We start from the raw sequence: 22416 nt of genomic DNA, 5'->3' as shown, positions 1-22416 counted from the left end.
CTCTTTGCCAAAAATAGCAGATCTACAAGCTCACAACGCCTCGCATGAGCTTGTAGATCTGCTTGTATATCTGCTTTTTTTTGGAATTTTTTGGCTAAATTTCTCATCAGAATAAGGAACCTAGGGTTCAAGTTAAGGAAAAAAATAATATATCACACAAAGATTGGGTGGACCCCCTGTAGTAACTCTGAGGACCCCCTAGGGGTCCCGGACCCCCTGTTGAAGACCCCTGGTCTAACACATTGAAATTGTATGAATGTAGTACTATTGATTTTATTTTTCTGTTGGTCTCTGAAAGAAAGGGACCACAATGGAAATAAGCTCTCAAGCTTTTTATGTGTTTTATCCTTTTGACATATATGTACAAATTGGTGGTCATGTATATGCACATTTGTCAATAAATAAAACATACACAGATTGATATCTATATCTAAAAAGGTATCAAACTTATCATTTATACCTACACAAAGAATAGGCAAAAATGTATATAGGCAAAGAATAGGCAAAAAGTTTCACGATTTAAAAAAAACAACAGCAAGGACACAAGCTCATAGCGCGGCACCGAGTGCCGCTATGAGCTTGTAGATCTGCTGTTTTTGAATAGCCCAAAAAAATCTAAAATGACAGACGCGTTCCCTGGATTGAATGGGTTAACCTTTTATTCCCGGACACGTGGTGTATGTATGTCGTTATCTCGCGAGGTTTGGGACTCGAAAGTTTGAGCCGAGAGAAGATAGTCGAGACAAAGTGCGCTGTGAGTTTTACAAGGAGCAAAAAACAGGTAAAATAAAGCGATGAAACGGTATAAATGTATATCGAGCAGCACACGCGACACAACGCGAAGCTTTTCTTTTATTTCTTGCAAGTGAATTGTTCGTTCGTCATTCGACATTTTAGCTTAAAAGCGAAATTAATCACAGCTAACGCTACGCACCTGCTGAGTGTTTGTTGGCGTCGTTTAGCAGCGCCGACCACGCCTCGCGTTAATTCAACGTTAAAATACATTAATGTACATTTATTTATTGCACAGTGGTGGAAAATGTACTCGTATGTCTTACTTAAGTAAAAGTATCAATAGGCCAATGTAAATTTACTTGGTTACAAGTAAAAGTCCGGAATTAAAAATGTACTTGAGTAAAAGCAGTATTGGTATAAAAATGTACTTAAAGTACCAAAAGTAAAAGTGCTCATTGTGCAGATTGTCCCATTTCAAGTTTTAAAACTTATAAAATCTTTTGAAAATAGCAGATCTACAAGCTCACTGTGAGCTTGTACTCCTCCTTGTAGATTCTATCTACAATATATATATAGAGGGCTGACGGTAATGTATGTTGTCAAATAATTATAGTGGAGTAAAAGTACAATATTTGCCTCAGAGATGTGATGGAGTAAAAGTACTGAACATTTAAAATACTCTAGTAAAGTAAACATTTCTCAAGTACTTATTTACAGTACTTGAGTAAATGTATTTAGTTACTTTCCGTGTGTGTTTGTGTGGTTTGGCGTCGTCGTTTAGCAGCTCCGACCTCGCCTTTCAAGTAACGTTAAAGTACATTAATGTATTGCATTGTACCGGTTGATTTATAATGATCTCTATACAGATAGTTGAATGAGCCGGTCTTATCTATTTAAAGCTTTCCACTCGCGTTGGAAGTAACCACGCCACATCGTTTCGTTTGTCAAACAAGAACAGATCTACAAGCTATCAGCACGTTGTGGACAACCTGTCCGTGACGCATTGATAGCTTGTAGATCTGTTCTTGTTTTGGGCAAACGCTTCCCACCCATACATGAGTGTTGAATCAGTCACATTCCATCAGTGGTGTAAAAAAGTAACAAAGTACATTTACTCAAGTACTGTACTAAGTTTTGAGGTCTTTTTTTTACTTTACTGGAGTATTTTCAGTACTTTCACTTCTACTCCACTACATCTCATAGCCAAATACTATATTTTTACTCCACTAAAATTATTTGACAACTTTAGTTACTTTGTAGATTTAGATTATTATCACAAAACATACACTAACCACTTAAGCCCATACATTTCGACCATTTGAAAATGTTGGCTATTTTCAAAGTTTTTTTAATAAATTGTATACATTTAAAAACTTGTGAAACGGGACATTTCATTCGTTGTCTCTTTGTCTCTTTACAGTAGTGATTTAAAAAAAAAAACCCAAGTGTCCCAGGATGTCAGACGCGGAGTCAGTGAAGAAGATGCTGAGGTCCGTCCTCCAGTCCAGCAAGACCGGGGTGGCCGTCCACCGCCTGCAGGCCGAGTACCGCTCCCTGTGCGGAGAGACGATCCCGCTGTGGAGGCTCGGGTACCAGGACCTGGAGACCTACCTGCGCTCCATCCCGGCCGTGGTCCGCCTGGAGCACCGCATGGGAGAGGTAAAGTAAAGTGGCTTTTAATCCGTGATGATAACGTGTCGTATTGTATCCATCAGTGACCTATGTGCTGCTATGTATGTGTAGGCCATGTTATTTAGGTCAGTGGTTCTCGACCTGTGGGTGACGGTGTAGTGACAATTTAGCCCATTTTCTTTTAGACTGGCGAAGCATCTGTGTCATTATTGGATTTCTTTGGGCTATCCAAAAATAGATGAGCTTGCAGATCTTCTATTTTTCGAAAAATCCTGAAAATTTGTGCAAATATTACATTATATTCTTTTTTTAAGCGGACGTTTGTAACGCAAATCTTTGCTTCTGGAGGTCCCTGGAACTAAATGTTTAACAAATGTTCGCTTAAAAAAATATATATTCAAAGATTTTCAAGATAAAAAAAAAAAAAAGCAGATCTACAAGCTCATAGTGCGTGTATATCTGCTTTATTTGAGTAGCCAAAGAAATCTAAAATGACAGATGCGTTCCCGGTTTGAAAGGGTTAAGGACATATTAGACTTTTAATCGACACAAAAAAAGACCATTGCTGCATCAAAAGTAATATATACTATAACATACTATAATATAAAAACTGGTCAAACATTCTGTCCAACTTGTCAAAACGTATAAGAAAGATGCAGAAATGGTGAAAATAGCCGATCTACAAGCTCACAACGCCTGTAGATCGGCTATTTTGTGTCTATAGGGACCCCTATACAAGATCTGTGTTAAAACATTATGACTGGTGGTTTCTATATAAATATAATCACCAGAATGGTCTGTGAATACAGACTGTCTTTCTGAATAGTGGTGCTTTGATATATTTTTGATTTGTGCGTCTGTGTTGTGCAGTTGACCTGCTTTGCCGCAGTGTGTAAGGAGACGGCCCACATTGCTGAGCTGGTGGCCAGACAGAAAACCACCAAGAAGGCCAGCCGCTCCCAGATGGTCAACTGTAGAATGAGACCCAGTCCCGCTAAGCTCTACATGCCCAACGGTCAGGACTGCAGACTCATCATACTAGGACTGGGCGATATGACTTCTAACCCATATCACGATCACTTCAAACCTTTTCCCCGATTACGATTAATTAACTATTATCAATACAATGTATATAGTGAACATAGCAGATTCAATTCAATTTTATTAAAGTGTCAAATCACAACAAGTTGTCTCAAGACACTTTACATGTAGAGAAGAGACCCGACAATCCCACCCTGAACAAGCAATTTTTGCGACAGTGGCAACGAAGATCGACAAGCTCACAACGTATTGCATCATATCAAAAAGATATACTGTATAAAAAGGATAAAAAACAACAAAACCTTGCTTCAGTTATTGGTTCTAGATGTCGGTTTCGATATATTTTCGGTTAATTGCCCAGCCCTACCTCACACCTTTTTAGGGTCACCTCTACAGACTCTTCTGCCTCATCCCCCTTGCACTTCTCATTCCAACATGTTGGTTTCTTTGGCAAATGGGACAAATAACTTAAATATACAAATATAAATGACTGGTATGCATAATGCATACATTTAAAAATGTCCTACTTTCAAACTTAAAAATGGCGTCATAGTTTTCGTAAGCTTGTAAATCTGCTATTTTAGCTATTTTTCAACAGATGCATTTATGTAGAATGAATGGAAATGACTGACGATTATGCAAAATATTATTGCAACTATCTCAAATAATTGCGATCAGGTGATTATGTAATAACTGTGACAGGCCTAGATGCACTAGAAGTGGTAAGGTAACAATGTCTTTATTTTCTCCCCCCCCCCCCCACAGTGAAGCCCAGGTCTTTCCTCCGGCAGCCCTCATCACGCGGTGCCCCCTTTAGGCCATCAAGTCGCTCATCATGGCCCTGTAGCATGTTGCCCAGGAGCGGAGCCAGTGCCACAGGAGATTACAGGTAGGAGGTGGTTTCAGTGTGGTGAAATCCAGAATATATATATACAGCTAACATCAAATGTCTACAGTAGCTGATGTATAGACAACTAGGAAAGCAAATGCTATTCTCTTTCCTCTGTTCTCCTCCGCTTCATTCAGTAGGTAGGCTACCTAGGAGGGGACTGTTTTGTAGCCTAGACTTGTCGGAAATCAGTGAGACGAGAAACATTATCAGAATGGCCTAAACTGATTTTAATTTGATTGCTTCATATTGCTCGTTACATTTGAAAAGTTGAATTCTCGAGGAGGCAGACCATTAGGCTACATTTATTTTGCAAAATAAAATGACAAATTTTGCCCAAACTAATCGGACAATAAAAACAACCCACGATTGGACTCATCTAATGGCAGAATGCCAATATATTGGCCATACCGTCCCATCTTAAAGAATGTAGAGATGTATAGTTCCTGCTCGACTGCAATGATTTAGGATATTAAGAGTTTCTATCACATTCGCTCTCCTCCAACTACAGGCAGCTTAATCAGAGTTTGCATGCTACCGTTCCTGTTCAACACAGAGGACCAGTGGTTTCACTCCCCTTTGCTCCACCTGCCCAGGTTAACCGGTGAGTCTGCAACTGACAGCATAGAGTGGTCAAAATGTCTTATATCTCCTGTACTATAAGGATTAGGATGACCACACTTGACTTGGTTTATCCAGTGGGGGACTGTGGATGGCACTGTTATTCACAGTGAGAAAAAAAGAGCCTGTGTTTGGAAGCATGCATCTTGACATTATTTAACATGTTCGCTGTCCCAGGCCTACCTGTAATTCTTCTCTCTGTTGTCACAGGGGACCAGTGGTTTCACTCCCTTATGCTCCACCTGCCCAGTTTAACCGGTGAGTCTGCAACTGACAACACAGTGGTCAAAATGTCCCTATATCTCCTATACCATGGGTCTTCAACGTTTTCAGGCCAAGGACCCCCTAGCTGAGAGAGAGATGAAGCAGGGACCCCCTCTATATTGTATAAAATTGTGTTTCAGATAAACTTTTGCTGCTCTTTTTTCCCCTCTACACACCTATAATTCTTTGCTAAAAATAGCGCGAGGCGTCAGAAAAGGGATACTAGGGTCCAAGTGGTTAATGTAAAAAAAAATCATATCACACAAAGATTTGGGGAACCCCCTGTAGTAACTCTGAGGACCCCCTAGGGGTCCCGGACCCCCTGTTGAAGACCCATGTCCTATACTATAAGGACTAGATGACAATGATTGGTATATCCGGCGGGCGACTGGATTGCTCTGCGATACTTTTCCCTTGCTCCCAAATGGAAAATGGGCCAGTGTTTGGAAGCATGCATCTCGACGTGGTTTGAACGCTACTTCCTCTGTTGTCACAGGGGACCAGTGCTTTCACCCTTCTATACTGCACATTCCCAGCTTAAGTGGTGAGTCTGCAATTGACAAGACTGAGCGGTCAAAACGACCTAGGATGACCACAGTTGGTGTTTCCGGCGGGGTCGGTTGCTCCAAAATGGAAAATGAGCCAGTGTTTAACCCTTTAAGGCCGGGAAGGGAACGCATGTGTCATTTTAAGATTTATTTGGCTATTCAAAAATAGCAGATCTACAAGCTCATAGTGCAGCACCGAGTGCTATGACCTTGTAGATCTGTTTTTACAAAAATCGTGAAACTTTGTGCAAATTTTTGATATACATTTTTAACTTGAATCTTTGCGTCTGGGGGTCCCTGGAACAAAACATTTTTAGATAGGAGGGGGTCCGCGAACAAATACATATTATTTTGGGGGTCCTTGACATGAAAAAAGTTTGAAAATCATTAATAATATATCAACATAAGTCAAAAAAACAAAAACTGACATTTGTAAAATCCCCAGAAGCAAAGATTTGAGTAAAAAACATTCGCTTTAAAAAAGTATATACATATTCAAACTAAAGATTTGCACACATTTTCACGATAAAAATAAATAAATAGCAGATCTACAAGCTTGTAGCGCGGCACTTGGTGCCACGCTATTAGCTTGTAGATCTGCTATTTTTATATAGCCAAAGACATCTTAAAATGACACGGATGCGTTCCCGGTCTTAAAGGGTTAAAAGCGTGCATCTTGATGTGATTTGAACATAATATTTTTGCTCTCTGACCTAATTCTTTCACTCTATTGTCACAGGGTCACAGTGGTTTCATTGGTTTCGCCCCATCCTCCTCCACCTGCCCAGCTTAACCGGTGAGTCTGCAACTGAACGCACAGAGCGGTCCAAAAAATGTGCCTGGAAGCATCTGAACGTGTTTTGAACATAAAATGTTTGCCCTCTCAGGTCTAATTCTGCTCTCTCGGGCATCAGGACGGAGACGAACAGTTATCAGACGCCTGGAGGTATGTTGCACCATAACCTCAAGTCATCTATGTCCTTGTGTCAAAATAGAATACTGACTGTAAGGCCTTATACTGCTTTTACACTATAGCGGCTACAGGGCGACAGGCTACAAGCCATTTTCAATGGAAGCCAGCAACATGGAGATACAAATGGATGCCCGACACAATTTTCAGTCGCGTTCTCCCTCCACATTCCCAGTTGTAAAGGGGAATTTCTTTTTTCCTGTCACTGTTCCTTTTAACCCAAGCCTTTATATTTTTCGGTGTCGATGCTCACAGACACGGTCGCACAGTTGATTAAAGTGAGGTGTGGTCAGTGAGGGTGTTGAGCAACATTTCAACAGCGACTGGTTGACAGCGTAGCTAATTGTCGGGTATAGAAAATCTAAGGTTTTTTAACCACATGAACCCTTATGCCCCTACTCTGGGGCAAACATTCGGCAAAAGTAGCAGATCTTCTAGCTCGCAACGCAACCTGACGTGTTGTGAGCTTGTAAATTTGTGTAGAGGTGGGAAAAAAGATGGGTCCTACTAAACCGCTCAACATGAAGTATTATTTTAAGTGGTTAATTTGAATGCAGCTTTAATTTAAAAAGTCAGTCTACCTTACTAACCAAACACTGTCTTTGTTTATCGCATAGAGCAAGTTCAGAGCAAACTAACTCAGCTGCTGGCTAAGTACTGCAGTGGTCTGTGGAAGTCCAAGCTACCAGACGTCTACAGGCAAATGTTCAACGAGCAACTCCACCCCCAGACCCTCATAGACATGGACAAGTGGACACACATCTGTCAGGTGAGTTGGTAGTCTGCGTATTCGGGTGGAACGCTTGTATGTCCAAAACCCTTCCTGTTTATTATTAAAAACATGTTGCAAGGCACAATCTCTGTTGCTTTTAAACTAAAGTGAATTGCTACCCAGGTTAGGTTCTGACAAAACTGACACCAAGAAGATGAATGATAATATACTAATCAGTTAATCAGCACTCGCAACTCTGAAAGCAGACGAATTATTGGTCCCAATTGAACTGAATTGCATTGCATTATCAAGCAAAATCTTTTGTTTGTGTGTGCTGTTTGAATGGACAGTTAGCCTAGATGTGCATGGACATATCTGCCCACCGAGTTGAGCACATGCATAGCTGGTTACACGTTAAGATACTGTAGTGGTGTTTTTGCCAATGCAAGAAAATCATATTTCTCATTCACCATTGTCTATTTTCTTTGCTTCATGTGTTTTTTCCTGCCTTTTTTTTGTTTACAGGTAGAGCGGCTTGTCAACCGAGCAGACTGTCTGGTCTATCCCCCTCTCCCTCCCAAACCCCTTTCTGTGTCCACCACCACGCGCTCCCCTACACCCAAGCCATCGACGAGTCCCCCGGCCATGATCCTCACCCCCTCCCCCACACCCACCATCAGGCCCAAGAGTCCGTTGGCCAGTCCTACCTTCCTTTTCCCTCCAAAGCCAGTGTACGATTATTCCCCGTTCAAACCTGTGCCTCCTGCCTCGTCTGCCGCCACGCCCCCCTCCATCTCTTTATGTCCCCCCTCTCGTTTCACTTTATCCCCGCTTTCTCCTGGTGACATCCCCCGGACCCCTGTCGCCTCGCCGCCCCCTGTGTTCGTATCGCCAGATGTGCGTGTCAAACTGAAGGAGCTACTGTCCAAGTATGCACAGGTACATAATCCATTCATCTGTTGATGCTTTGTCTTTTTTCTTTGTTCATCACAAGTTATCTGAACGCAGGAAATCTTGACATTGTGTTTACGCAGTAGACAAATAACATAATTCACATTTTGAAGTTCTAAATGGCACATTTTTTTTTACTTATTCAACTTCAGGTGTATTGTCACATCACAAGTTTACAGGTGTGAAAGATCAGGGTTAAAAGCTCCCAATGTTGGAGGAAAAAGTCAGATAACAGAACATCAAATATCAATTTACTAACATTTCAATGGATTACACCTGCACTCAGGGTTTGTGGGCCCATGCTTTGTCCAAGCTTTACCTGGACACGTACAAGACTGCCTTCCCAGAACAGGTCGTCGGCAACCTGTCCATGTTACCGGACATGTGCACCGTGGAATACCCCTTCCCCGATAACAAGAACAAGGTAGGTTGTTGTTGGCATGTCAATGTGGATTCACTCTTTTTTTTTTTTACAAGATGTTAATTCACAATTATACCACTATTTAACCATATTTTGGGCATGTCATTATAGACAAATCCACAGAGGGCTGCGGTGTCAGACTCTGCTGCGGTGTGCATTCTGACACCGCAGTTATGATTGCACCAGGGGAGCGCTCTGTGGATTCTTCTATAGGCACTTGCAGATCGGCTACTTTCGAAATTGGGCTTAAGTGGTGAAGCAGAAGAAAACGTGTCCATTTCCCATTTATGAAAGGGCTTAAAGTTGAAGGTTTGGTTATAATACTGTTTGGGAAAAAAAAATCCATACAGGAAGTTTACAGAGGTTGGAACATTAAGGACAGTGTTGTAATGGTCTGAAGTGGTGGTTCTCACACTTCTTAATGTCAAGGACCCCAGTTTGTTATGTATTACTCCACAGATCCCTATAACTGACCGTTTACAAATGATCAAGGGTTTGTCAGATTTACAGACCTGTAAGGGTCCTTTTGGTTCCAAAATCAATCATTTAGCTGGGAACCCCCTCAAGGCACCCCTGGGGGTTCCTGGACCCCACTTTGAGAACCACTGGTCTATGTTGCATTAATGCCGTTATCTTGACCCCATACAGGCCATCCTGTATAGTTCCAGTATTGCAGACTTGGACATGTCAAGTCACCATAAGAGCCATGTTGGCAGCAGTCCACTGATTCCTTCAGGACTCTCCGTTCGAAGCTCTGTGGTCCCGCCGCCTCTGGAGACGCCCAAGGAGCAGTTCGCCTCTGCACTGGTCACTGACGCCAAAGATTGCATTGCAGTCACTGTGAGGTAGGACACTGCTTCTGGACTGACTGAAGTGTTATGGCCACAGTTTAAAATAAATCAATGCTCTGGAGGCACTAATTGGAACTCTTTAACTCCACTTTTTTGTAATGTTCTTCAAAAGGTGGGTTATCAATCTTTCCATGTTCTGTCTAGCTATGATTTTCTCTGACTGTTTTCTAAGCAAAACGGTGTAGTCGGCAGACACGACCAAGAACATTATGTTCACTTTATAAACTGGAAATAGTAATTTCTAGAGATGGGTTGACACTAGAGACGTATTTGACCCAACATCAGCATCTGTTTGCTTTGCTGACCGCCAAAGAGTAAAAAGTAGATGGGGTGCCGTGGATCAGCGGCTCCATTGTTCCATGCTTTGGGGAGACCCTAGTGCTCTTGAAGTGGTCACAGACCATAGAATCTGACCGAAACGCATGCCCGCAAAACAAGCATTCTCTCTTCCTTTGTGTCCTTGACCTCAGGTATGTAGGTGACAACTACTCCAAGGCCCTAGAGACCATGGAAGACACCATGCGCTCCTTCTACAGCCAAAGCTCTGCCCACAAACCTCTCTCCAGCCCTGCCATGGGTCAGCTGGCAGCGGTCCAAGGAGAGGATGGAGATGAGCTAGCCAGGGCCCAGATTGTGGCGGTCTTGCCCTTTGACAAGGTCATGGTAAGAGTCAATAAGTCGTATAGGCAGCTACTTCATTGGTTTACCATGTTCAACCTGGTGTCCCTATCTTGGGCATGTCAACATAGGCAAAACATATTTAAAAATATATCAAATGGGGGTTAAAGGGGTAACCACTTAAACCTGAGTTTGCTTTAGACAGCTTTTTTCCATTAGGCCCAAATCTCTTCGCCAAAAATAGTCAATCTAAAGACTAACGATGCGTTGCGACGCATTGTGAGCTTGTAGATCTGCTGTTTTTGGCTAATGCCCCCCACCCCCACCGGAACATGAATGCTGTAGTGTTAGTTGGCTTACTCAGGTGGTTAGTTAACAACTAATTGTGTCTGTAAGAAAACATGCGTCTGTGTCTGTGTGCACACCAGGTGTACTATGTGGACTACGGTTTCTCAGAGGAGACTAAAAGGTCAAATCTGCTGGAGCTTCACGAGGACTTCCTCACACTGCCATTCCAGGCCACCAACGTCAGACTAGCAGGTACTGTAGATCCACCTCATGTAGATAGATTTTGTACATCTAAATCAGTGGTTCAGAAACATTTTCATGCCAAGGACCCCGAACTGTATCAGGACCAGTGTTGGTTATTAAAAGTAATAATATTATAGTACTTATTACTTGATATCAAGAGTAATGTACTAATACTATATTACTTTTATTATTTTTTTTGGGATCTTTTAGGATTGTAACGATTCCGGTTCCCTAACTATTCCGTCTTAACGGTCTGATTCTTTAATGGTTCCCTGTAACGATTCCTATAGGGAGTCCAAATGGACCCGTACACGTCTGTAACCCGGAGAGTGTACAAATGGACCCTTAAGGTCATTAAACACCGGCGATTATGCGAATATATGCAAAATTCGGACTTGTTCCGAATAATTAAAAATTAAAAGAAAAGACGCTTCGCTTTTTTGCTCCGTGGAAGCTTGCATTGACTTGATAAGGTTTTTTTTTAAAAAACGTATTATTCGCATGAAAAAAAAAACGCCCCCGGTGTGTAAGGAGCTTTACGGTTGTGGTTCCATTTGTACACTCTCAAGAGTTATGGTGGTCCTTGAAATAAAAATGTTTGAGAACCACTGGTATTGTAATTGTATAGCAGAAGTGGAGTCCACATACCAGCTCTGACAGTGTGATAAAACAGGTTCCGGAAACGGTTCCAAATGTGATATAACCGTCCGGATCCCAACTCTAACCACCCTCTGCTTGTCTCCTTCTCTTCCCTGCCTCAATCCCAGGTCTAGAGTCGTTCCGCTCCCATCAGGCTGTCCTGGCCAGCCTGGACACGTTGGCCGTCGGGAAGATCCTGCTGATGGAGTTTGTGGATCGCTGCGCTCCCCTGGTGGTGCTGTACGACACGTCACAAGATGACGACGTCAACATCAACCAGCTCTGCCTCAAGGCCGTGCAGGACAGGACCATGGATCACCCTCTGACGGTTAGTACGCTTCTGTCATGTCTCTTTTCCACCACAAGAACTAAGCAAGCCGTGAGACGTGCAAGGCGTGAAATAGGCCTGCCACAATTATTACATAATCGCCTTAACGCAATTATTTGAGATAAACGCATTTTTCATAATTGTTTCCAGGTTGAAAAATGTTTGTACATCTTCAGACATTTTCCAAAAATAGCAAAAAAGATGGATCAGCCGTTTCTAAGTATAAAATTATTAATTATATCAGTAATTTCTTATTTATTTGTCTTAGTAGTTTGTCTTGTCATAATTCAGGTCTTAATGGGTTTATCAACTTAATGTTGTAATCTTGACAGCCCGTTCTGGATTTGTTTCCATACGCTACCACTCTGTTTCAAGTAAGGTTCTCAGAACTTCATTTGAGTCCTACTCAGCAGGTAGTACTAACCCTGAGTTCCGGAACTTAAACTTTTTACATTTTCTTGCGAAAATTGCCTATCTACAAGATCTACCTCAGGCTTCCTTGAGAAGGTTCCAAATGGACCCTTACAGGTCTGTAACTCTTGAGTGTACAAATGGATCCAAATTGACCCGCCATTTGTATCCATTTATACACTCTCAGAGACATGGGGTCCTTAGAAATTACAACGTCTGAGAACCACTATAATGAAGTGGCCAAAATAGGGATGGCATTTTACCCAAGTAGTGTGTCCTTCCAAACGTGTGCTTTAGAGAAGTTTTTCTCTTCTGTTTGTTTTATGAATCACCCTGTGGATTAATAAAGTATCTCTATTGTATCCCAGGTGAACAGCACCTACCAGGAGGTTTGTGTGACCAACGTTTGTTCAGATGGGACCTTACACTGCCAGCTGCCCAGCAGAGGCTCTGTGAAGCTCCATGAACTACTGGATAAAATACAGGCCTTCTTCCTCTCCCAGGTACGCATGACATCACAAGTGACAGGCTAGTAGCGTCTGTCTGGTAGCGTTTTATATTTTTAAATGTGTGAACCAACGCTGTAAATGTATCATTGGAACTTTCTTTCCTCTCTTTCTCTCCGTTTTTTCCATTTCATATAAAAGTTGCTTAGATTTGACCCTAGAGCTTTGAAACTACTTTGTCGAAGTATATGTTACTGGAATCTTAATTTACAGGCTTTTGACATGCATACATCTTTGTATTTGAACTGGTGTAGTTAATTAATAAATGGTTGATTTTCTCCAACATTAATTTAAATAGTAGAACTATTTTAAGGATCAAACATTTCTAAAATAAATCTTAAAATAGGAATGCTTCAAGCAGCCGGCTCCTGATATATGCTGGGTGTTTGTTTTCACGTGACATCAGAGTCCTGTTATAAGCGGTTTCTCAATTCATAGGTTCCACCCTTTGAAGTGCGGATTTGAAGGGCGATTATGTCACAGAGGCACGCCAAGGCCTGTCCATTTCGTAGACCCTTTCAAATTCACCATTCGAAACTACTTTTCCCCGAAAAGTAGTGTGCATCTGATGGACTCTTCACACCCCTTTGTTTAACTATATACTGAGTACTTGTTTTCCGGTGATCATGAATAGTCTGCACAGACGGCTTTAATTTGTGCAAATAAGACAACGTTTTGACCAAAGAATGATCTTCCTCAGGTGTTTTTGTTTTCATGTAACATCAGAGTCCTGATATATGCTGGGTGTTTGTTTTCAGGTGACGACAGAGTCCCTGGTTTCCAGGCCTTACTTTGGCAAGCTCTGCCTGTCTCGCTACAAAGACAAGTGGTCCAGAGCAGAGGTAAGAACCTGCAGGAGAACATCTGGTATCTCCACACATCCTGGAATAATAATAATAAAAGAGAACATGCAGAGGAAAAAGTTGAAGTATGCAGTTTTCAGAGTGTATTTAAGAGTGCTCCCTCAATACTCCATAAGACTTTTGTGTGTTTGGTAGATCACCAACATCCATGGCAACAGAGTGATGGACATCATGTATATTGATCTGGGTATACCAGCCTCTGTATCGGTGACTGATCTCAGAGAAATCCCCACACCCTTCCTCAATGACCTCACTGTCATACCCCCACAGGTCAGTTAAATTGTTTTTAAAGTGTGGCAAAATGTGTGATATCTTCAAATATAGCTGGAGAATTTCTCAAGTCAAAAATCACCGAAGTGCGAAGTAGTTTCGACCAACCGACCTCAGTGGCATCCTCGTGCAGCAGGGCTTAATCTGTTGTAAGTTAAGTTGTAAAGATTTTGAAACTATATTAAGCCATGCTCTCTCTCTCTCTCCCTCCCCCCCCCCCCCCCCCCCCCAGGCTATTAAATGCTGTCTGGCTGACTTGACTGGCCCAGTCTCCAACCCTGAGACCGTTCTCTGGCTGAGAGAACGGTCTCAGGAGAGTGCAATTCTATACACTATGAAGGTACACACGCACACTCATGCACACCACCAACTCTATCGTGAAGGCACACTGTGGCCCTTTGACAACGTTTTATAATGGAAGCATCACGCAAGGCACTATCCTATTTATCAGGAGCAGTTATGGGCTCAGCTCAAGGGCAATTTGACAAGCATCATTTGGCAGGGATCGAACCGTGAATCCTGTTCCCAGGCGGCCACTAGTGGTTCTCTCCTGGCAAACATGCAGTCCCAGTAACGGTATAGTAATCATCTCGCCATGTTTGCATAATCCCAAAAGTAATCCACAAACGACTAAAGAGTAGAAACGGCAACAAACGCGTTGTTTGAATATAGTGGTCGCTCTAATGCTTTAATGAAGCACTATATTCCCAGATTTTAAACATCTGTTTCTATGGTCAGTGGGGTTGGTTTTTAACCACTTGAACCCTATGATGCCCATTCTGTGGGGAACTTGTAGTTTGGCTATTTTCCGTGTAGAGATTTGGTGTAGAAGGAAAAAGATTGCAACAAGTACAGAGCCAACTCAGGTCAACTTTACTAAAGTATATCAGGTTTTAAGAAAGAAAAACCGGTGCGCTTCCTCTGGATGCCTTCTTAGTTTAGGCAGTGGGTGCACAGCTATGTATACAACTCAAACCAAAAACCATCAAAGTGGAAAGAGCGGCACTCCATATATAAAAACTGCAAGACAGTGGCTCAGATGTAGTTTCTCACAATAAAATGGTGTTCTCGCAATAAAATGAGAAACTGCATCTGAGCCACTGTCTTGCAGTATTTATTTTGGAGTGCCGCTCTTTCCACTTGGTTTTTGATTTGAGTTATATCAGGTTTTAGTCATTAACGGTCTTTGAAATCATCACAAAATGACAACCTCAATCTGGCTGTCTCCCCATCTTTCTTAGATTAAGAAGTTGGAGCAGGTGGAAGAGGACAGGCTGGTCCACATCTACCTTTACCCCAACTCTTCTGGAGGTCACCGTGACAAGAGCATCAACCATCAGCTGGCCCAGTCAGAGCTGTGGCTACGGCTCTCAGAGCAGAACAACAACGTTGTCGAGGTCGGCAGCCCTAACCACCGCCTGGACTCGGGTACGGTTAAGCGCTTAACCACTTAAAACATTCTAGTCTTGGTGAAACCGACTTGAGTTACAACTGTACTTCGACCGCTTCTTTCCTTCTACACCAATCTCTCCGCCAAAAATAACCAATCTACAATCTCACAATGCTTTCCCAATGCGCCGTGTTGTGAGCTTGTAGATCGGCTATTTTTGGCGAAGGTTTCCCCCCAAGAATGTGGATGCTGGCTTTCAAGTGGTTAAGATACACCAAGCCCACCATCCCCTAAAAACAGTGGGGGTCCCAGTCAGTCTTTGCTAGAGCTTAGATCGGTTCCAGAAAACACACCTGACCCTTCCTGAGCCTGTGCATGCTCCGTCTTACCCCCCGGCACTGGCCCGTTCCATTGCTGCATTTATGGGCGTCATCCTGAAAATTGCATAATACGTCAGCTGTGTTTCAGTGCATAAAGTTTGTTTTGTGTTATTTGTTTATAATTTGTTTAAGTGTAAGTTAATTATTTGCTATACTAAAAGCACTATTTTTCCCATTTGTGGTGGTCATAACGATGAGCTGTGACCCATGTCTTTCAGAGCATCGTTGCTTAATAAGGATGTCATTCAAATAACTCTAATTCAGAGTTGTTTTTCTTTTAGAGATGATTTCTCTGCATTTCTGCTTTATTGTGATCGAATGTGGGAGAGATAGTGGGGATGATATGCAGCAAAGAGAGCCTCTGGTCGGATTGGAACCCGGGCCACCTGCGGAAATAAATGTAGAATAAATGTTTATATGGTATGCGCTCTTACCAGGTGAGCCACCGGGGCCCCATTCATAGTTGTTTGAATGACAAGAATCCGTTTGTGCAGGATGGACTCTGGCCCAGTAGATAGTAGCCCAAATGTCTCTTTTGATACTTCAAATTGTAACCTTTGATTGTTCATTTCACGTCACTACATTAACAGGCAATTCTGTGGCATTTAATGGTGCATACATTTGACTTAGCTACAGTATAATGTTGATGTCTGTCCTTCATGTTAAACAGTTTATTTATTTAGCTACACAGATATACTGTAGCTTACTACCAAACTGGGTCAGAATTAACCCATTCAGTCCGGGAACGCTTTTTTTTTGCCTTCGCTTTTTTTTGTGCCCATAACCATTATTGTATACTTTGGGCTATTCAAAAATAGAAGACCTACAAGCTCGTAGCACGGCACTGAGTGCCAGCGAGTGCTAGCTTGTCTGTGAGGCGTGCAAGGACGCCTCACAGACTGTGTGTGTGTGTGCATTCATTCATACTCCTCATAGATGATGACTCGGCTGTAGTGGAGAGGTTGAGCAGACCAGCCCTGAGACCCATCAACTCATCCTATTGGGACCAGCTTGAAGTGGATTCACCTGTCAGCCCTGTGAAGACCCCCACTGCTGTGGAGGAGCCACTGTCCCTGCCCCCTCCACTAGAGGCTCCCCAGGTGGGTGGAAACCACATACGTCCAAACTGTTACTTTTCAGGATTCAAATTCTTTTTATAAACTACTGACATTTTTGATCAAGTAGGGCAGGGGTCTTCAACATTTTCAGGCCAAGGACCCCCTAGCTGAGAGAGATGAAACGGGGACCCGATCTATATTGTATAAAATTGTGTTTCAGATTAAACTTTTCTCTTTATTCCCTCTACACCTCTATACCTCTTTGCCAAAAATAGCAGATCTACAAGCTCACAACACCTCGCGCTGTGAGGCGTTGTGAGCTTGTAGATCTGCTATTTTTTGGCTAAAGTTCTCCACAGAAAAGGGATGTTAGGGTTCAAGTGGTTAAGGTAGAAAAAAAATCATACCACACAAAGATTTGGCGGACCCCCTGTAGTAACTCTGAGGACCCCCTAGGAGTCCCGGACCCCCTGTTGAAGACTCCTGAAGTAGGGCATTCATTTACAAAAAGTTAGAATATGGAGATGAGAGGTTTCTGCGCGACAGCAACAATATAAAAACCAACACCGCCACCATCACACTTGACGGCTACCAAAGATTAAAAAAACTTGATGCTTGTGTCCTGACGAGCATCAACTATGTCAAGGAAAAAATTAACTGGCTCGTGGAAATAACTAGTTTCCCCCATTACAAACAGGGATTGTGTGAAGAGAGAAGATGAGTGGAAATGGTTAAACAGCACTTTGTAGCTGCAGTTGAAGCCAGCTCAACTTGGATTGTAGCTTTGTAGATTTTGTATTAGCTCCAAACGTCGGGCGTTGCTTTGTATCTTCAGGTCTCTGGCTTCCATTGAAAATTAATGGTAGCTTTGTAGCTGCCAGCGTGAACGCAGCATAATACCTCTGCAAAGGCTAATGCAATTATATGCCATTTCCACCTGATGTGTTGTGTGGAAGTACAGTAGGCTACTAGTGCTTTAGTGGTTAAAAAATGCCGCCCATATTAATATAATGTTTCTGCTTCCTCATTGTCCTGTCCTCCATCCATTCATCCACGGGTGTTGTAGGCGGGTCAGAACCTGGACGTGTACGTGTCGGTGGCTCTTCACCCGGGCTACTTCGTAGTGCAGCCGTGGCAGGAGCTGTACAAGCTGTCTGTGCTGATGGGAGAGATGGCTCTCTACTACAACCGCACTGAGGACACCTCCACAGACACACTGATCCACAAAGGACACGTCTACGCCGGCAAAGTGGACAAGACGTAAGTGGCGTTTTATTCATGTTACATCTAGACGGGGTTGCAACAAACTAATCGATTAAATTGATTATATAAAAGATCAAATCAGTAATTCAATAAAATAATTGACTAATAATCTATCCCTATATTGGTCATATCATTATAGGTCAAAGGTTTTGAAAATGTCTAAACATTTTGTAATAAAATAAAATGTACAAGGTTTGCCGTCTTTCAACCGGCCTTAGAAAGCTATTGATTTGATGAAGATATTTCTGATGTTGATGATGATATGGAGATCTCATGCCATATATTCATTATGTAGAGAAAACTGAAGTGTGGCCTCTTAACTCTTTCACTGCCAGATTAAATGCATAAATGAATCGCCCACTGCCAGCGATTTGTGGTTTTCCTTACCTTTTCAACTAGTCACAGAATATTTATATCCAATATGATCGATCCCCCGACGGTTGGTAATCACGAAGGGTTTCACTGTGCTTCCGCAAGAAGAAAAAGAGCCCCCAGTCACTTGGTACAGGCCGTTGAAAATAGGACGACTCGTCTAAAACTCTTAGTAAATCGCAGCGATACAGACGATTTCCCACAGACGTTAACCTAGGAGTCAATGGTGCTGTAAATCTTGGGAACACGTGATCAACTGTTTCTGTGTGCATCTGGGGATGAAATGATCACTCGTGTGTGGAAGTTTGAGAATCACAAGTTCTAGCATCACATTCACAGTGAATTCAATGTTATGTTCTGTCAGATCCTGCAAATCCTGTTCCATTTGTCATAGAATCGTCGTGCTTGTTATTTCATAACGTGACATGATGCTTCAATAAACCTGACCTGTCTGTGTGTGTGCCTAGCTGGCACCGTGTGATGGTGAAGGGCCAACTGACCAACGGACTGGTGTCCATCTACGAGTTGGACTACGGCAAACACGAACTGGTCAGCTCTACTCAACTCCAGCCTCTCATAGAGGAGTTCAGACAGCTGCCTTTCCAGGCCATCACCGCACAGCTGGCTGGTGAGTTGAGTGCAAAGCGATACACGTGTATATGTACTGTATGCATACATGTACAGATGGGTGGGTGATATTAAATGTAGTGAAAGTGTTTGTTCTATATACTGTATGAGTTCTCTCTCCTGATAGGTTGAAATTGGTATCTCCACCTGAAATGCATTTTCTGTCTACTGAAAGATGGGGTGGGCTTGGACCCTTGTTACTGAACAAGCACTACCGGGCACTACGGGAGTGATTACTATCAGAATATATAGCTAGGTTTTTTTTGGGGGGGTTTTACAGACAAATGTCACTTACCTTTAACTCTGAGGTTTACAGTAGAGGTTAGGTTTACAGAGATTTTAGTCTGTGGCCTAATGCGTATCAAACTGAAGGGTACTTGAAATTAAAAAGATTGAGAAGCACTGCATTAGAGCGATATTATATTATCCCTGTCTGCTCACCAGGCGTGGGGCAGCAGCAGTGGTCTGAAGAAGCCTCCAACCTGTTCAGGAACCACGTGGAGAAAAAGGCCCTCGTGGCCCAGGTGGAGAGCGTGCAGGAGGGGCCGGAGGTGTGGGCACGCAGGTAGGCTGCTCACAATTATTACATAATAACCGCAATTATTTTCATGTTGAAAAAACAAATTGCGGAAATAGCCAATCTGATAGCTCCACGAGTCGCGATGCAATATGCGCTTGCAGTTTAGCTATTTCCACTATTTTCTTTATTTTTATTTTGAGTAAAGTTATTAAATGTCTGCAATTTCCCTGTATATACAGTACAGTATATACAGTATAGGTTGTTTGTCATATCTGCCTTTTAGGCTTTGTAAAGAAACATTTCACAGAAATGTGTATTTTTTAATGTCCTAACGTTCAGTGCCAAAAAACAATCGAATCGTTAATCACAAAAGTTTAAGTAATGGTCAAGTTTAAAATGTAATGTTCATGACATCCCTACTTACACGCAGGCTGACTGTGTACCTGGTGGACACCAGCCAGGAAAACAGCGATGTGTGGATCCACAAAATGATGGCAGACATTGCAGAGAAGCTGCCCACCGCTGACTAGGACACGAGAACCAAGACCGACCTCTGAGACGGTCTTGGTTGGGGAGGCATAATCGTGGCTCAAAAAATTATATTATTTTATTATCCCCATGTTTCTGCATGCTGCATGCTTATTTTCAGTTTTCAATTTGTTCTTAAACGTGTCCTGTGCAGTTTGTTTTCTTATCGTGTTTGTTTTGTACTTGTGTGTGTTTGAATAATTTGTTTCGGGAGCCTTTTATTTTAATAACGGTTTGGGTTACAGTACTTTTTGTATAATGATTGAAAACGCAGCAGGCTCTGGGCTGGCTGGAAGCCTTGTCATTAAGCATTTGCATCTAAATAAACTCCTATGTGTTCTCCGCTGTAAATTTGTCGACATCATTCCGCTGCAGCTGTGCTGGTGGATGGAGTTTTGTGTCTTTTAGACAACGAAGACCTTCCATAACCTGAACCTTTGCAGAATCTGTGAAGTCGTGTCATGGTTAAGTGTCGATTATAAACCAGAACAGAACCAGGGAGTTCCTAAACAAATGCAAAAATAGCTGATCTAAAAGCTCGCAATGCATCACATGTCAATCCATTGGGAGCTCTTAATGGATTCCTGTTTGCAAAGTAAGAGTTGTGGGTTAAATACTACCTCCTGAATAAGGTCCAAATTGGTTAAGAGAATCCTATCTAAAACTGAGCAGTAGGGTATGGAGACAAACCCAGAACCTTTTTTTTTTTTGAAAGGCATATCATGGCACGGAACGGGTGACTTCAAGTCAAAATGAAACGTGTGAAACCACAGAAGACCTTAATCAGTAATGATAATGCCTCGATTCTCACCATCAATTATTATGAATACATTTGCTTGCGGAATCTGGAATGTTGGACATTTAACAACCATAAAACCCTATACTTGGTAAATTGACCAGGGTCTCCCAGGGGTCTATTCTTGGCCCACTTTTTTCACACAAATCTACAAGCCCTCACAATGCATTGAGGGTTATATCCAAGTCATGCTTAGGATTGGTGAAGGCTCAAAATGGAATATCGATTTTAGCTGAATCAAATGTCTCTTCAAATTCCGAAACGACCATAATCATGATTATATTCTGTGATACTGGTAGATTCACTATAGTTGAAATTGGGCTTAAGTGATTAAAGGTAGGGTAAGTAATATTTTTGGTTAAAACAGTTTTTTGTTAAAGCACTATATTCTGATAGTAATCATTGCTATAGAGTGTTTGATCAGTAATAGGGGTCTTGTCTCTCCAGCTCTTTAAAAATTGTCTGGTAGGTGACAACATTTCAGCCAACATTTCAGCCAATCAGGAGAGAGTACCCATTTATCAGTTTTTTACATTTTTTTTATAGTGTTCCAGTTTCAATTTTGTCTACTCATTTCTTGGTGTCATCACTTCCAATTTCACTTAATTAATCTGTTTCCTGACTGTGTTCTCTCTCCTGATTGGATAAAATTGATATCCAACCTGAAAATGTATTTTCTGTTTAACAAAGAGCAGGAGACCCCTGTTACTGAACACTATAGCAATGATTACTATCACAATATAGAGCTATTTAACACTTACTTTAACCAAAGTAAATCACTTACCCTAATTAACTCCCAAGAGTACCTTCCTAAATGTATTTAAGTCATGAGCTTGCAAAAACCCACTGAACTGTGGCGATTTAAATGAGAAGATGAAGTGGGACACAGCAGGAGCAACCCGATTCCTGTCTGTTTACTTTTAGAGCAGTGATTCTCAAAGTGGAGTCTGGGGACCATCAGGGGCCCTGGAACCCCCTCCAAACAATCTCTATGTGGAATGTCTTTGAAACATTTTAACACAAACCATGTTGGTCCTTGCACAAAATATTGTAAAATGGGGGTCTGCGTCAAAATATATTAATTTGAGGGTCCTTGACTGGAAAGTTTGAGAACCACTACTTAAGTACAAGTCATTTTTGTAGAGCAACATTTCATGTCTTGTGGCATAGTATCATTTTAATCTGTTTATATAACGCCTGCCCATGGATAATTCAAGGTTTTAAAAGTGACTCTGAACCACTAAGAATATTTTACCTTATTCAATACCATGCAAAGGACGGTACAGATGCAGAACTGGCTGGCGATTCTGCATCTGTGAGGCCATGACCCACGTCTGAACGACTGTGTCCTGGTCAGGGTGATGGCTGTCTGACGGTGATGATGGGACAGTAGTGGAATTTGTTGGATATGCTGTCATATGTACAGATGATTATGTATGAACAAACCGTGGGCGTACACACACACACGCACGCGCGCATGCACACACCACCTGGCTTACTGGGCACCCTACTCACTGAATTTGCACAGCAAAGTCCTCTCCATTTAACTCTGGGTGTAAAAATTGTCCATTTGGGCCTAGTCTGAAACCTGAAGATGGGGAATTCGTTTCACCCAACTGTCATATTCCATAATTCCCTAAAAGTGCAGCACTTTGGACAACCAGACTGCAGTCGGCTATTA

The 22416-nt window shown here is 42.1% G+C and overlaps 1 protein-coding gene across 1 annotated transcript; it reads left to right on the top strand.

Moving 5' to 3' along the window:
• Positions 1 to 2190: 2190 nt before the first annotated feature.
• Positions 2191 to 19941, top strand: tdrd7a (tudor domain containing 7 a; the record flags this gene model as incomplete). Its single annotated transcript, XM_084084599.1, has 22 exons — positions 2191 to 2394; positions 3238 to 3382; positions 4174 to 4297; positions 4809 to 4901; positions 6470 to 6526; positions 6618 to 6676; positions 7318 to 7469; positions 7938 to 8351; positions 8650 to 8787; positions 9433 to 9629; positions 10106 to 10298; positions 10682 to 10793; positions 11552 to 11751; positions 12531 to 12665; positions 13427 to 13510; positions 13667 to 13801; positions 15043 to 15229; positions 16508 to 16671; positions 17696 to 17889; positions 18732 to 18892; positions 19336 to 19456; positions 19842 to 19941. 22 exons carry the CDS (start codon positions 2191 to 2193, stop codon positions 19939 to 19941), a joined length of 3369 nt encoding a protein of 1122 aa, XP_083940725.1.
• Between the last annotated feature and the right edge of the window lie 2475 nt (positions 19942 to 22416).

The sequence above is a fragment of the Gymnoscopelus microlampas genome, assembly GCF_963454915.1.
Source record: "Gymnoscopelus microlampas genome assembly, chromosome: 2".
In the NCBI taxonomy this organism is placed as follows: Eukaryota; Metazoa; Chordata; class Actinopteri; order Myctophiformes; family Myctophidae; genus Gymnoscopelus; species Gymnoscopelus microlampas.
This window is presented reverse-complemented; position numbering and strand designations above follow the sequence as displayed.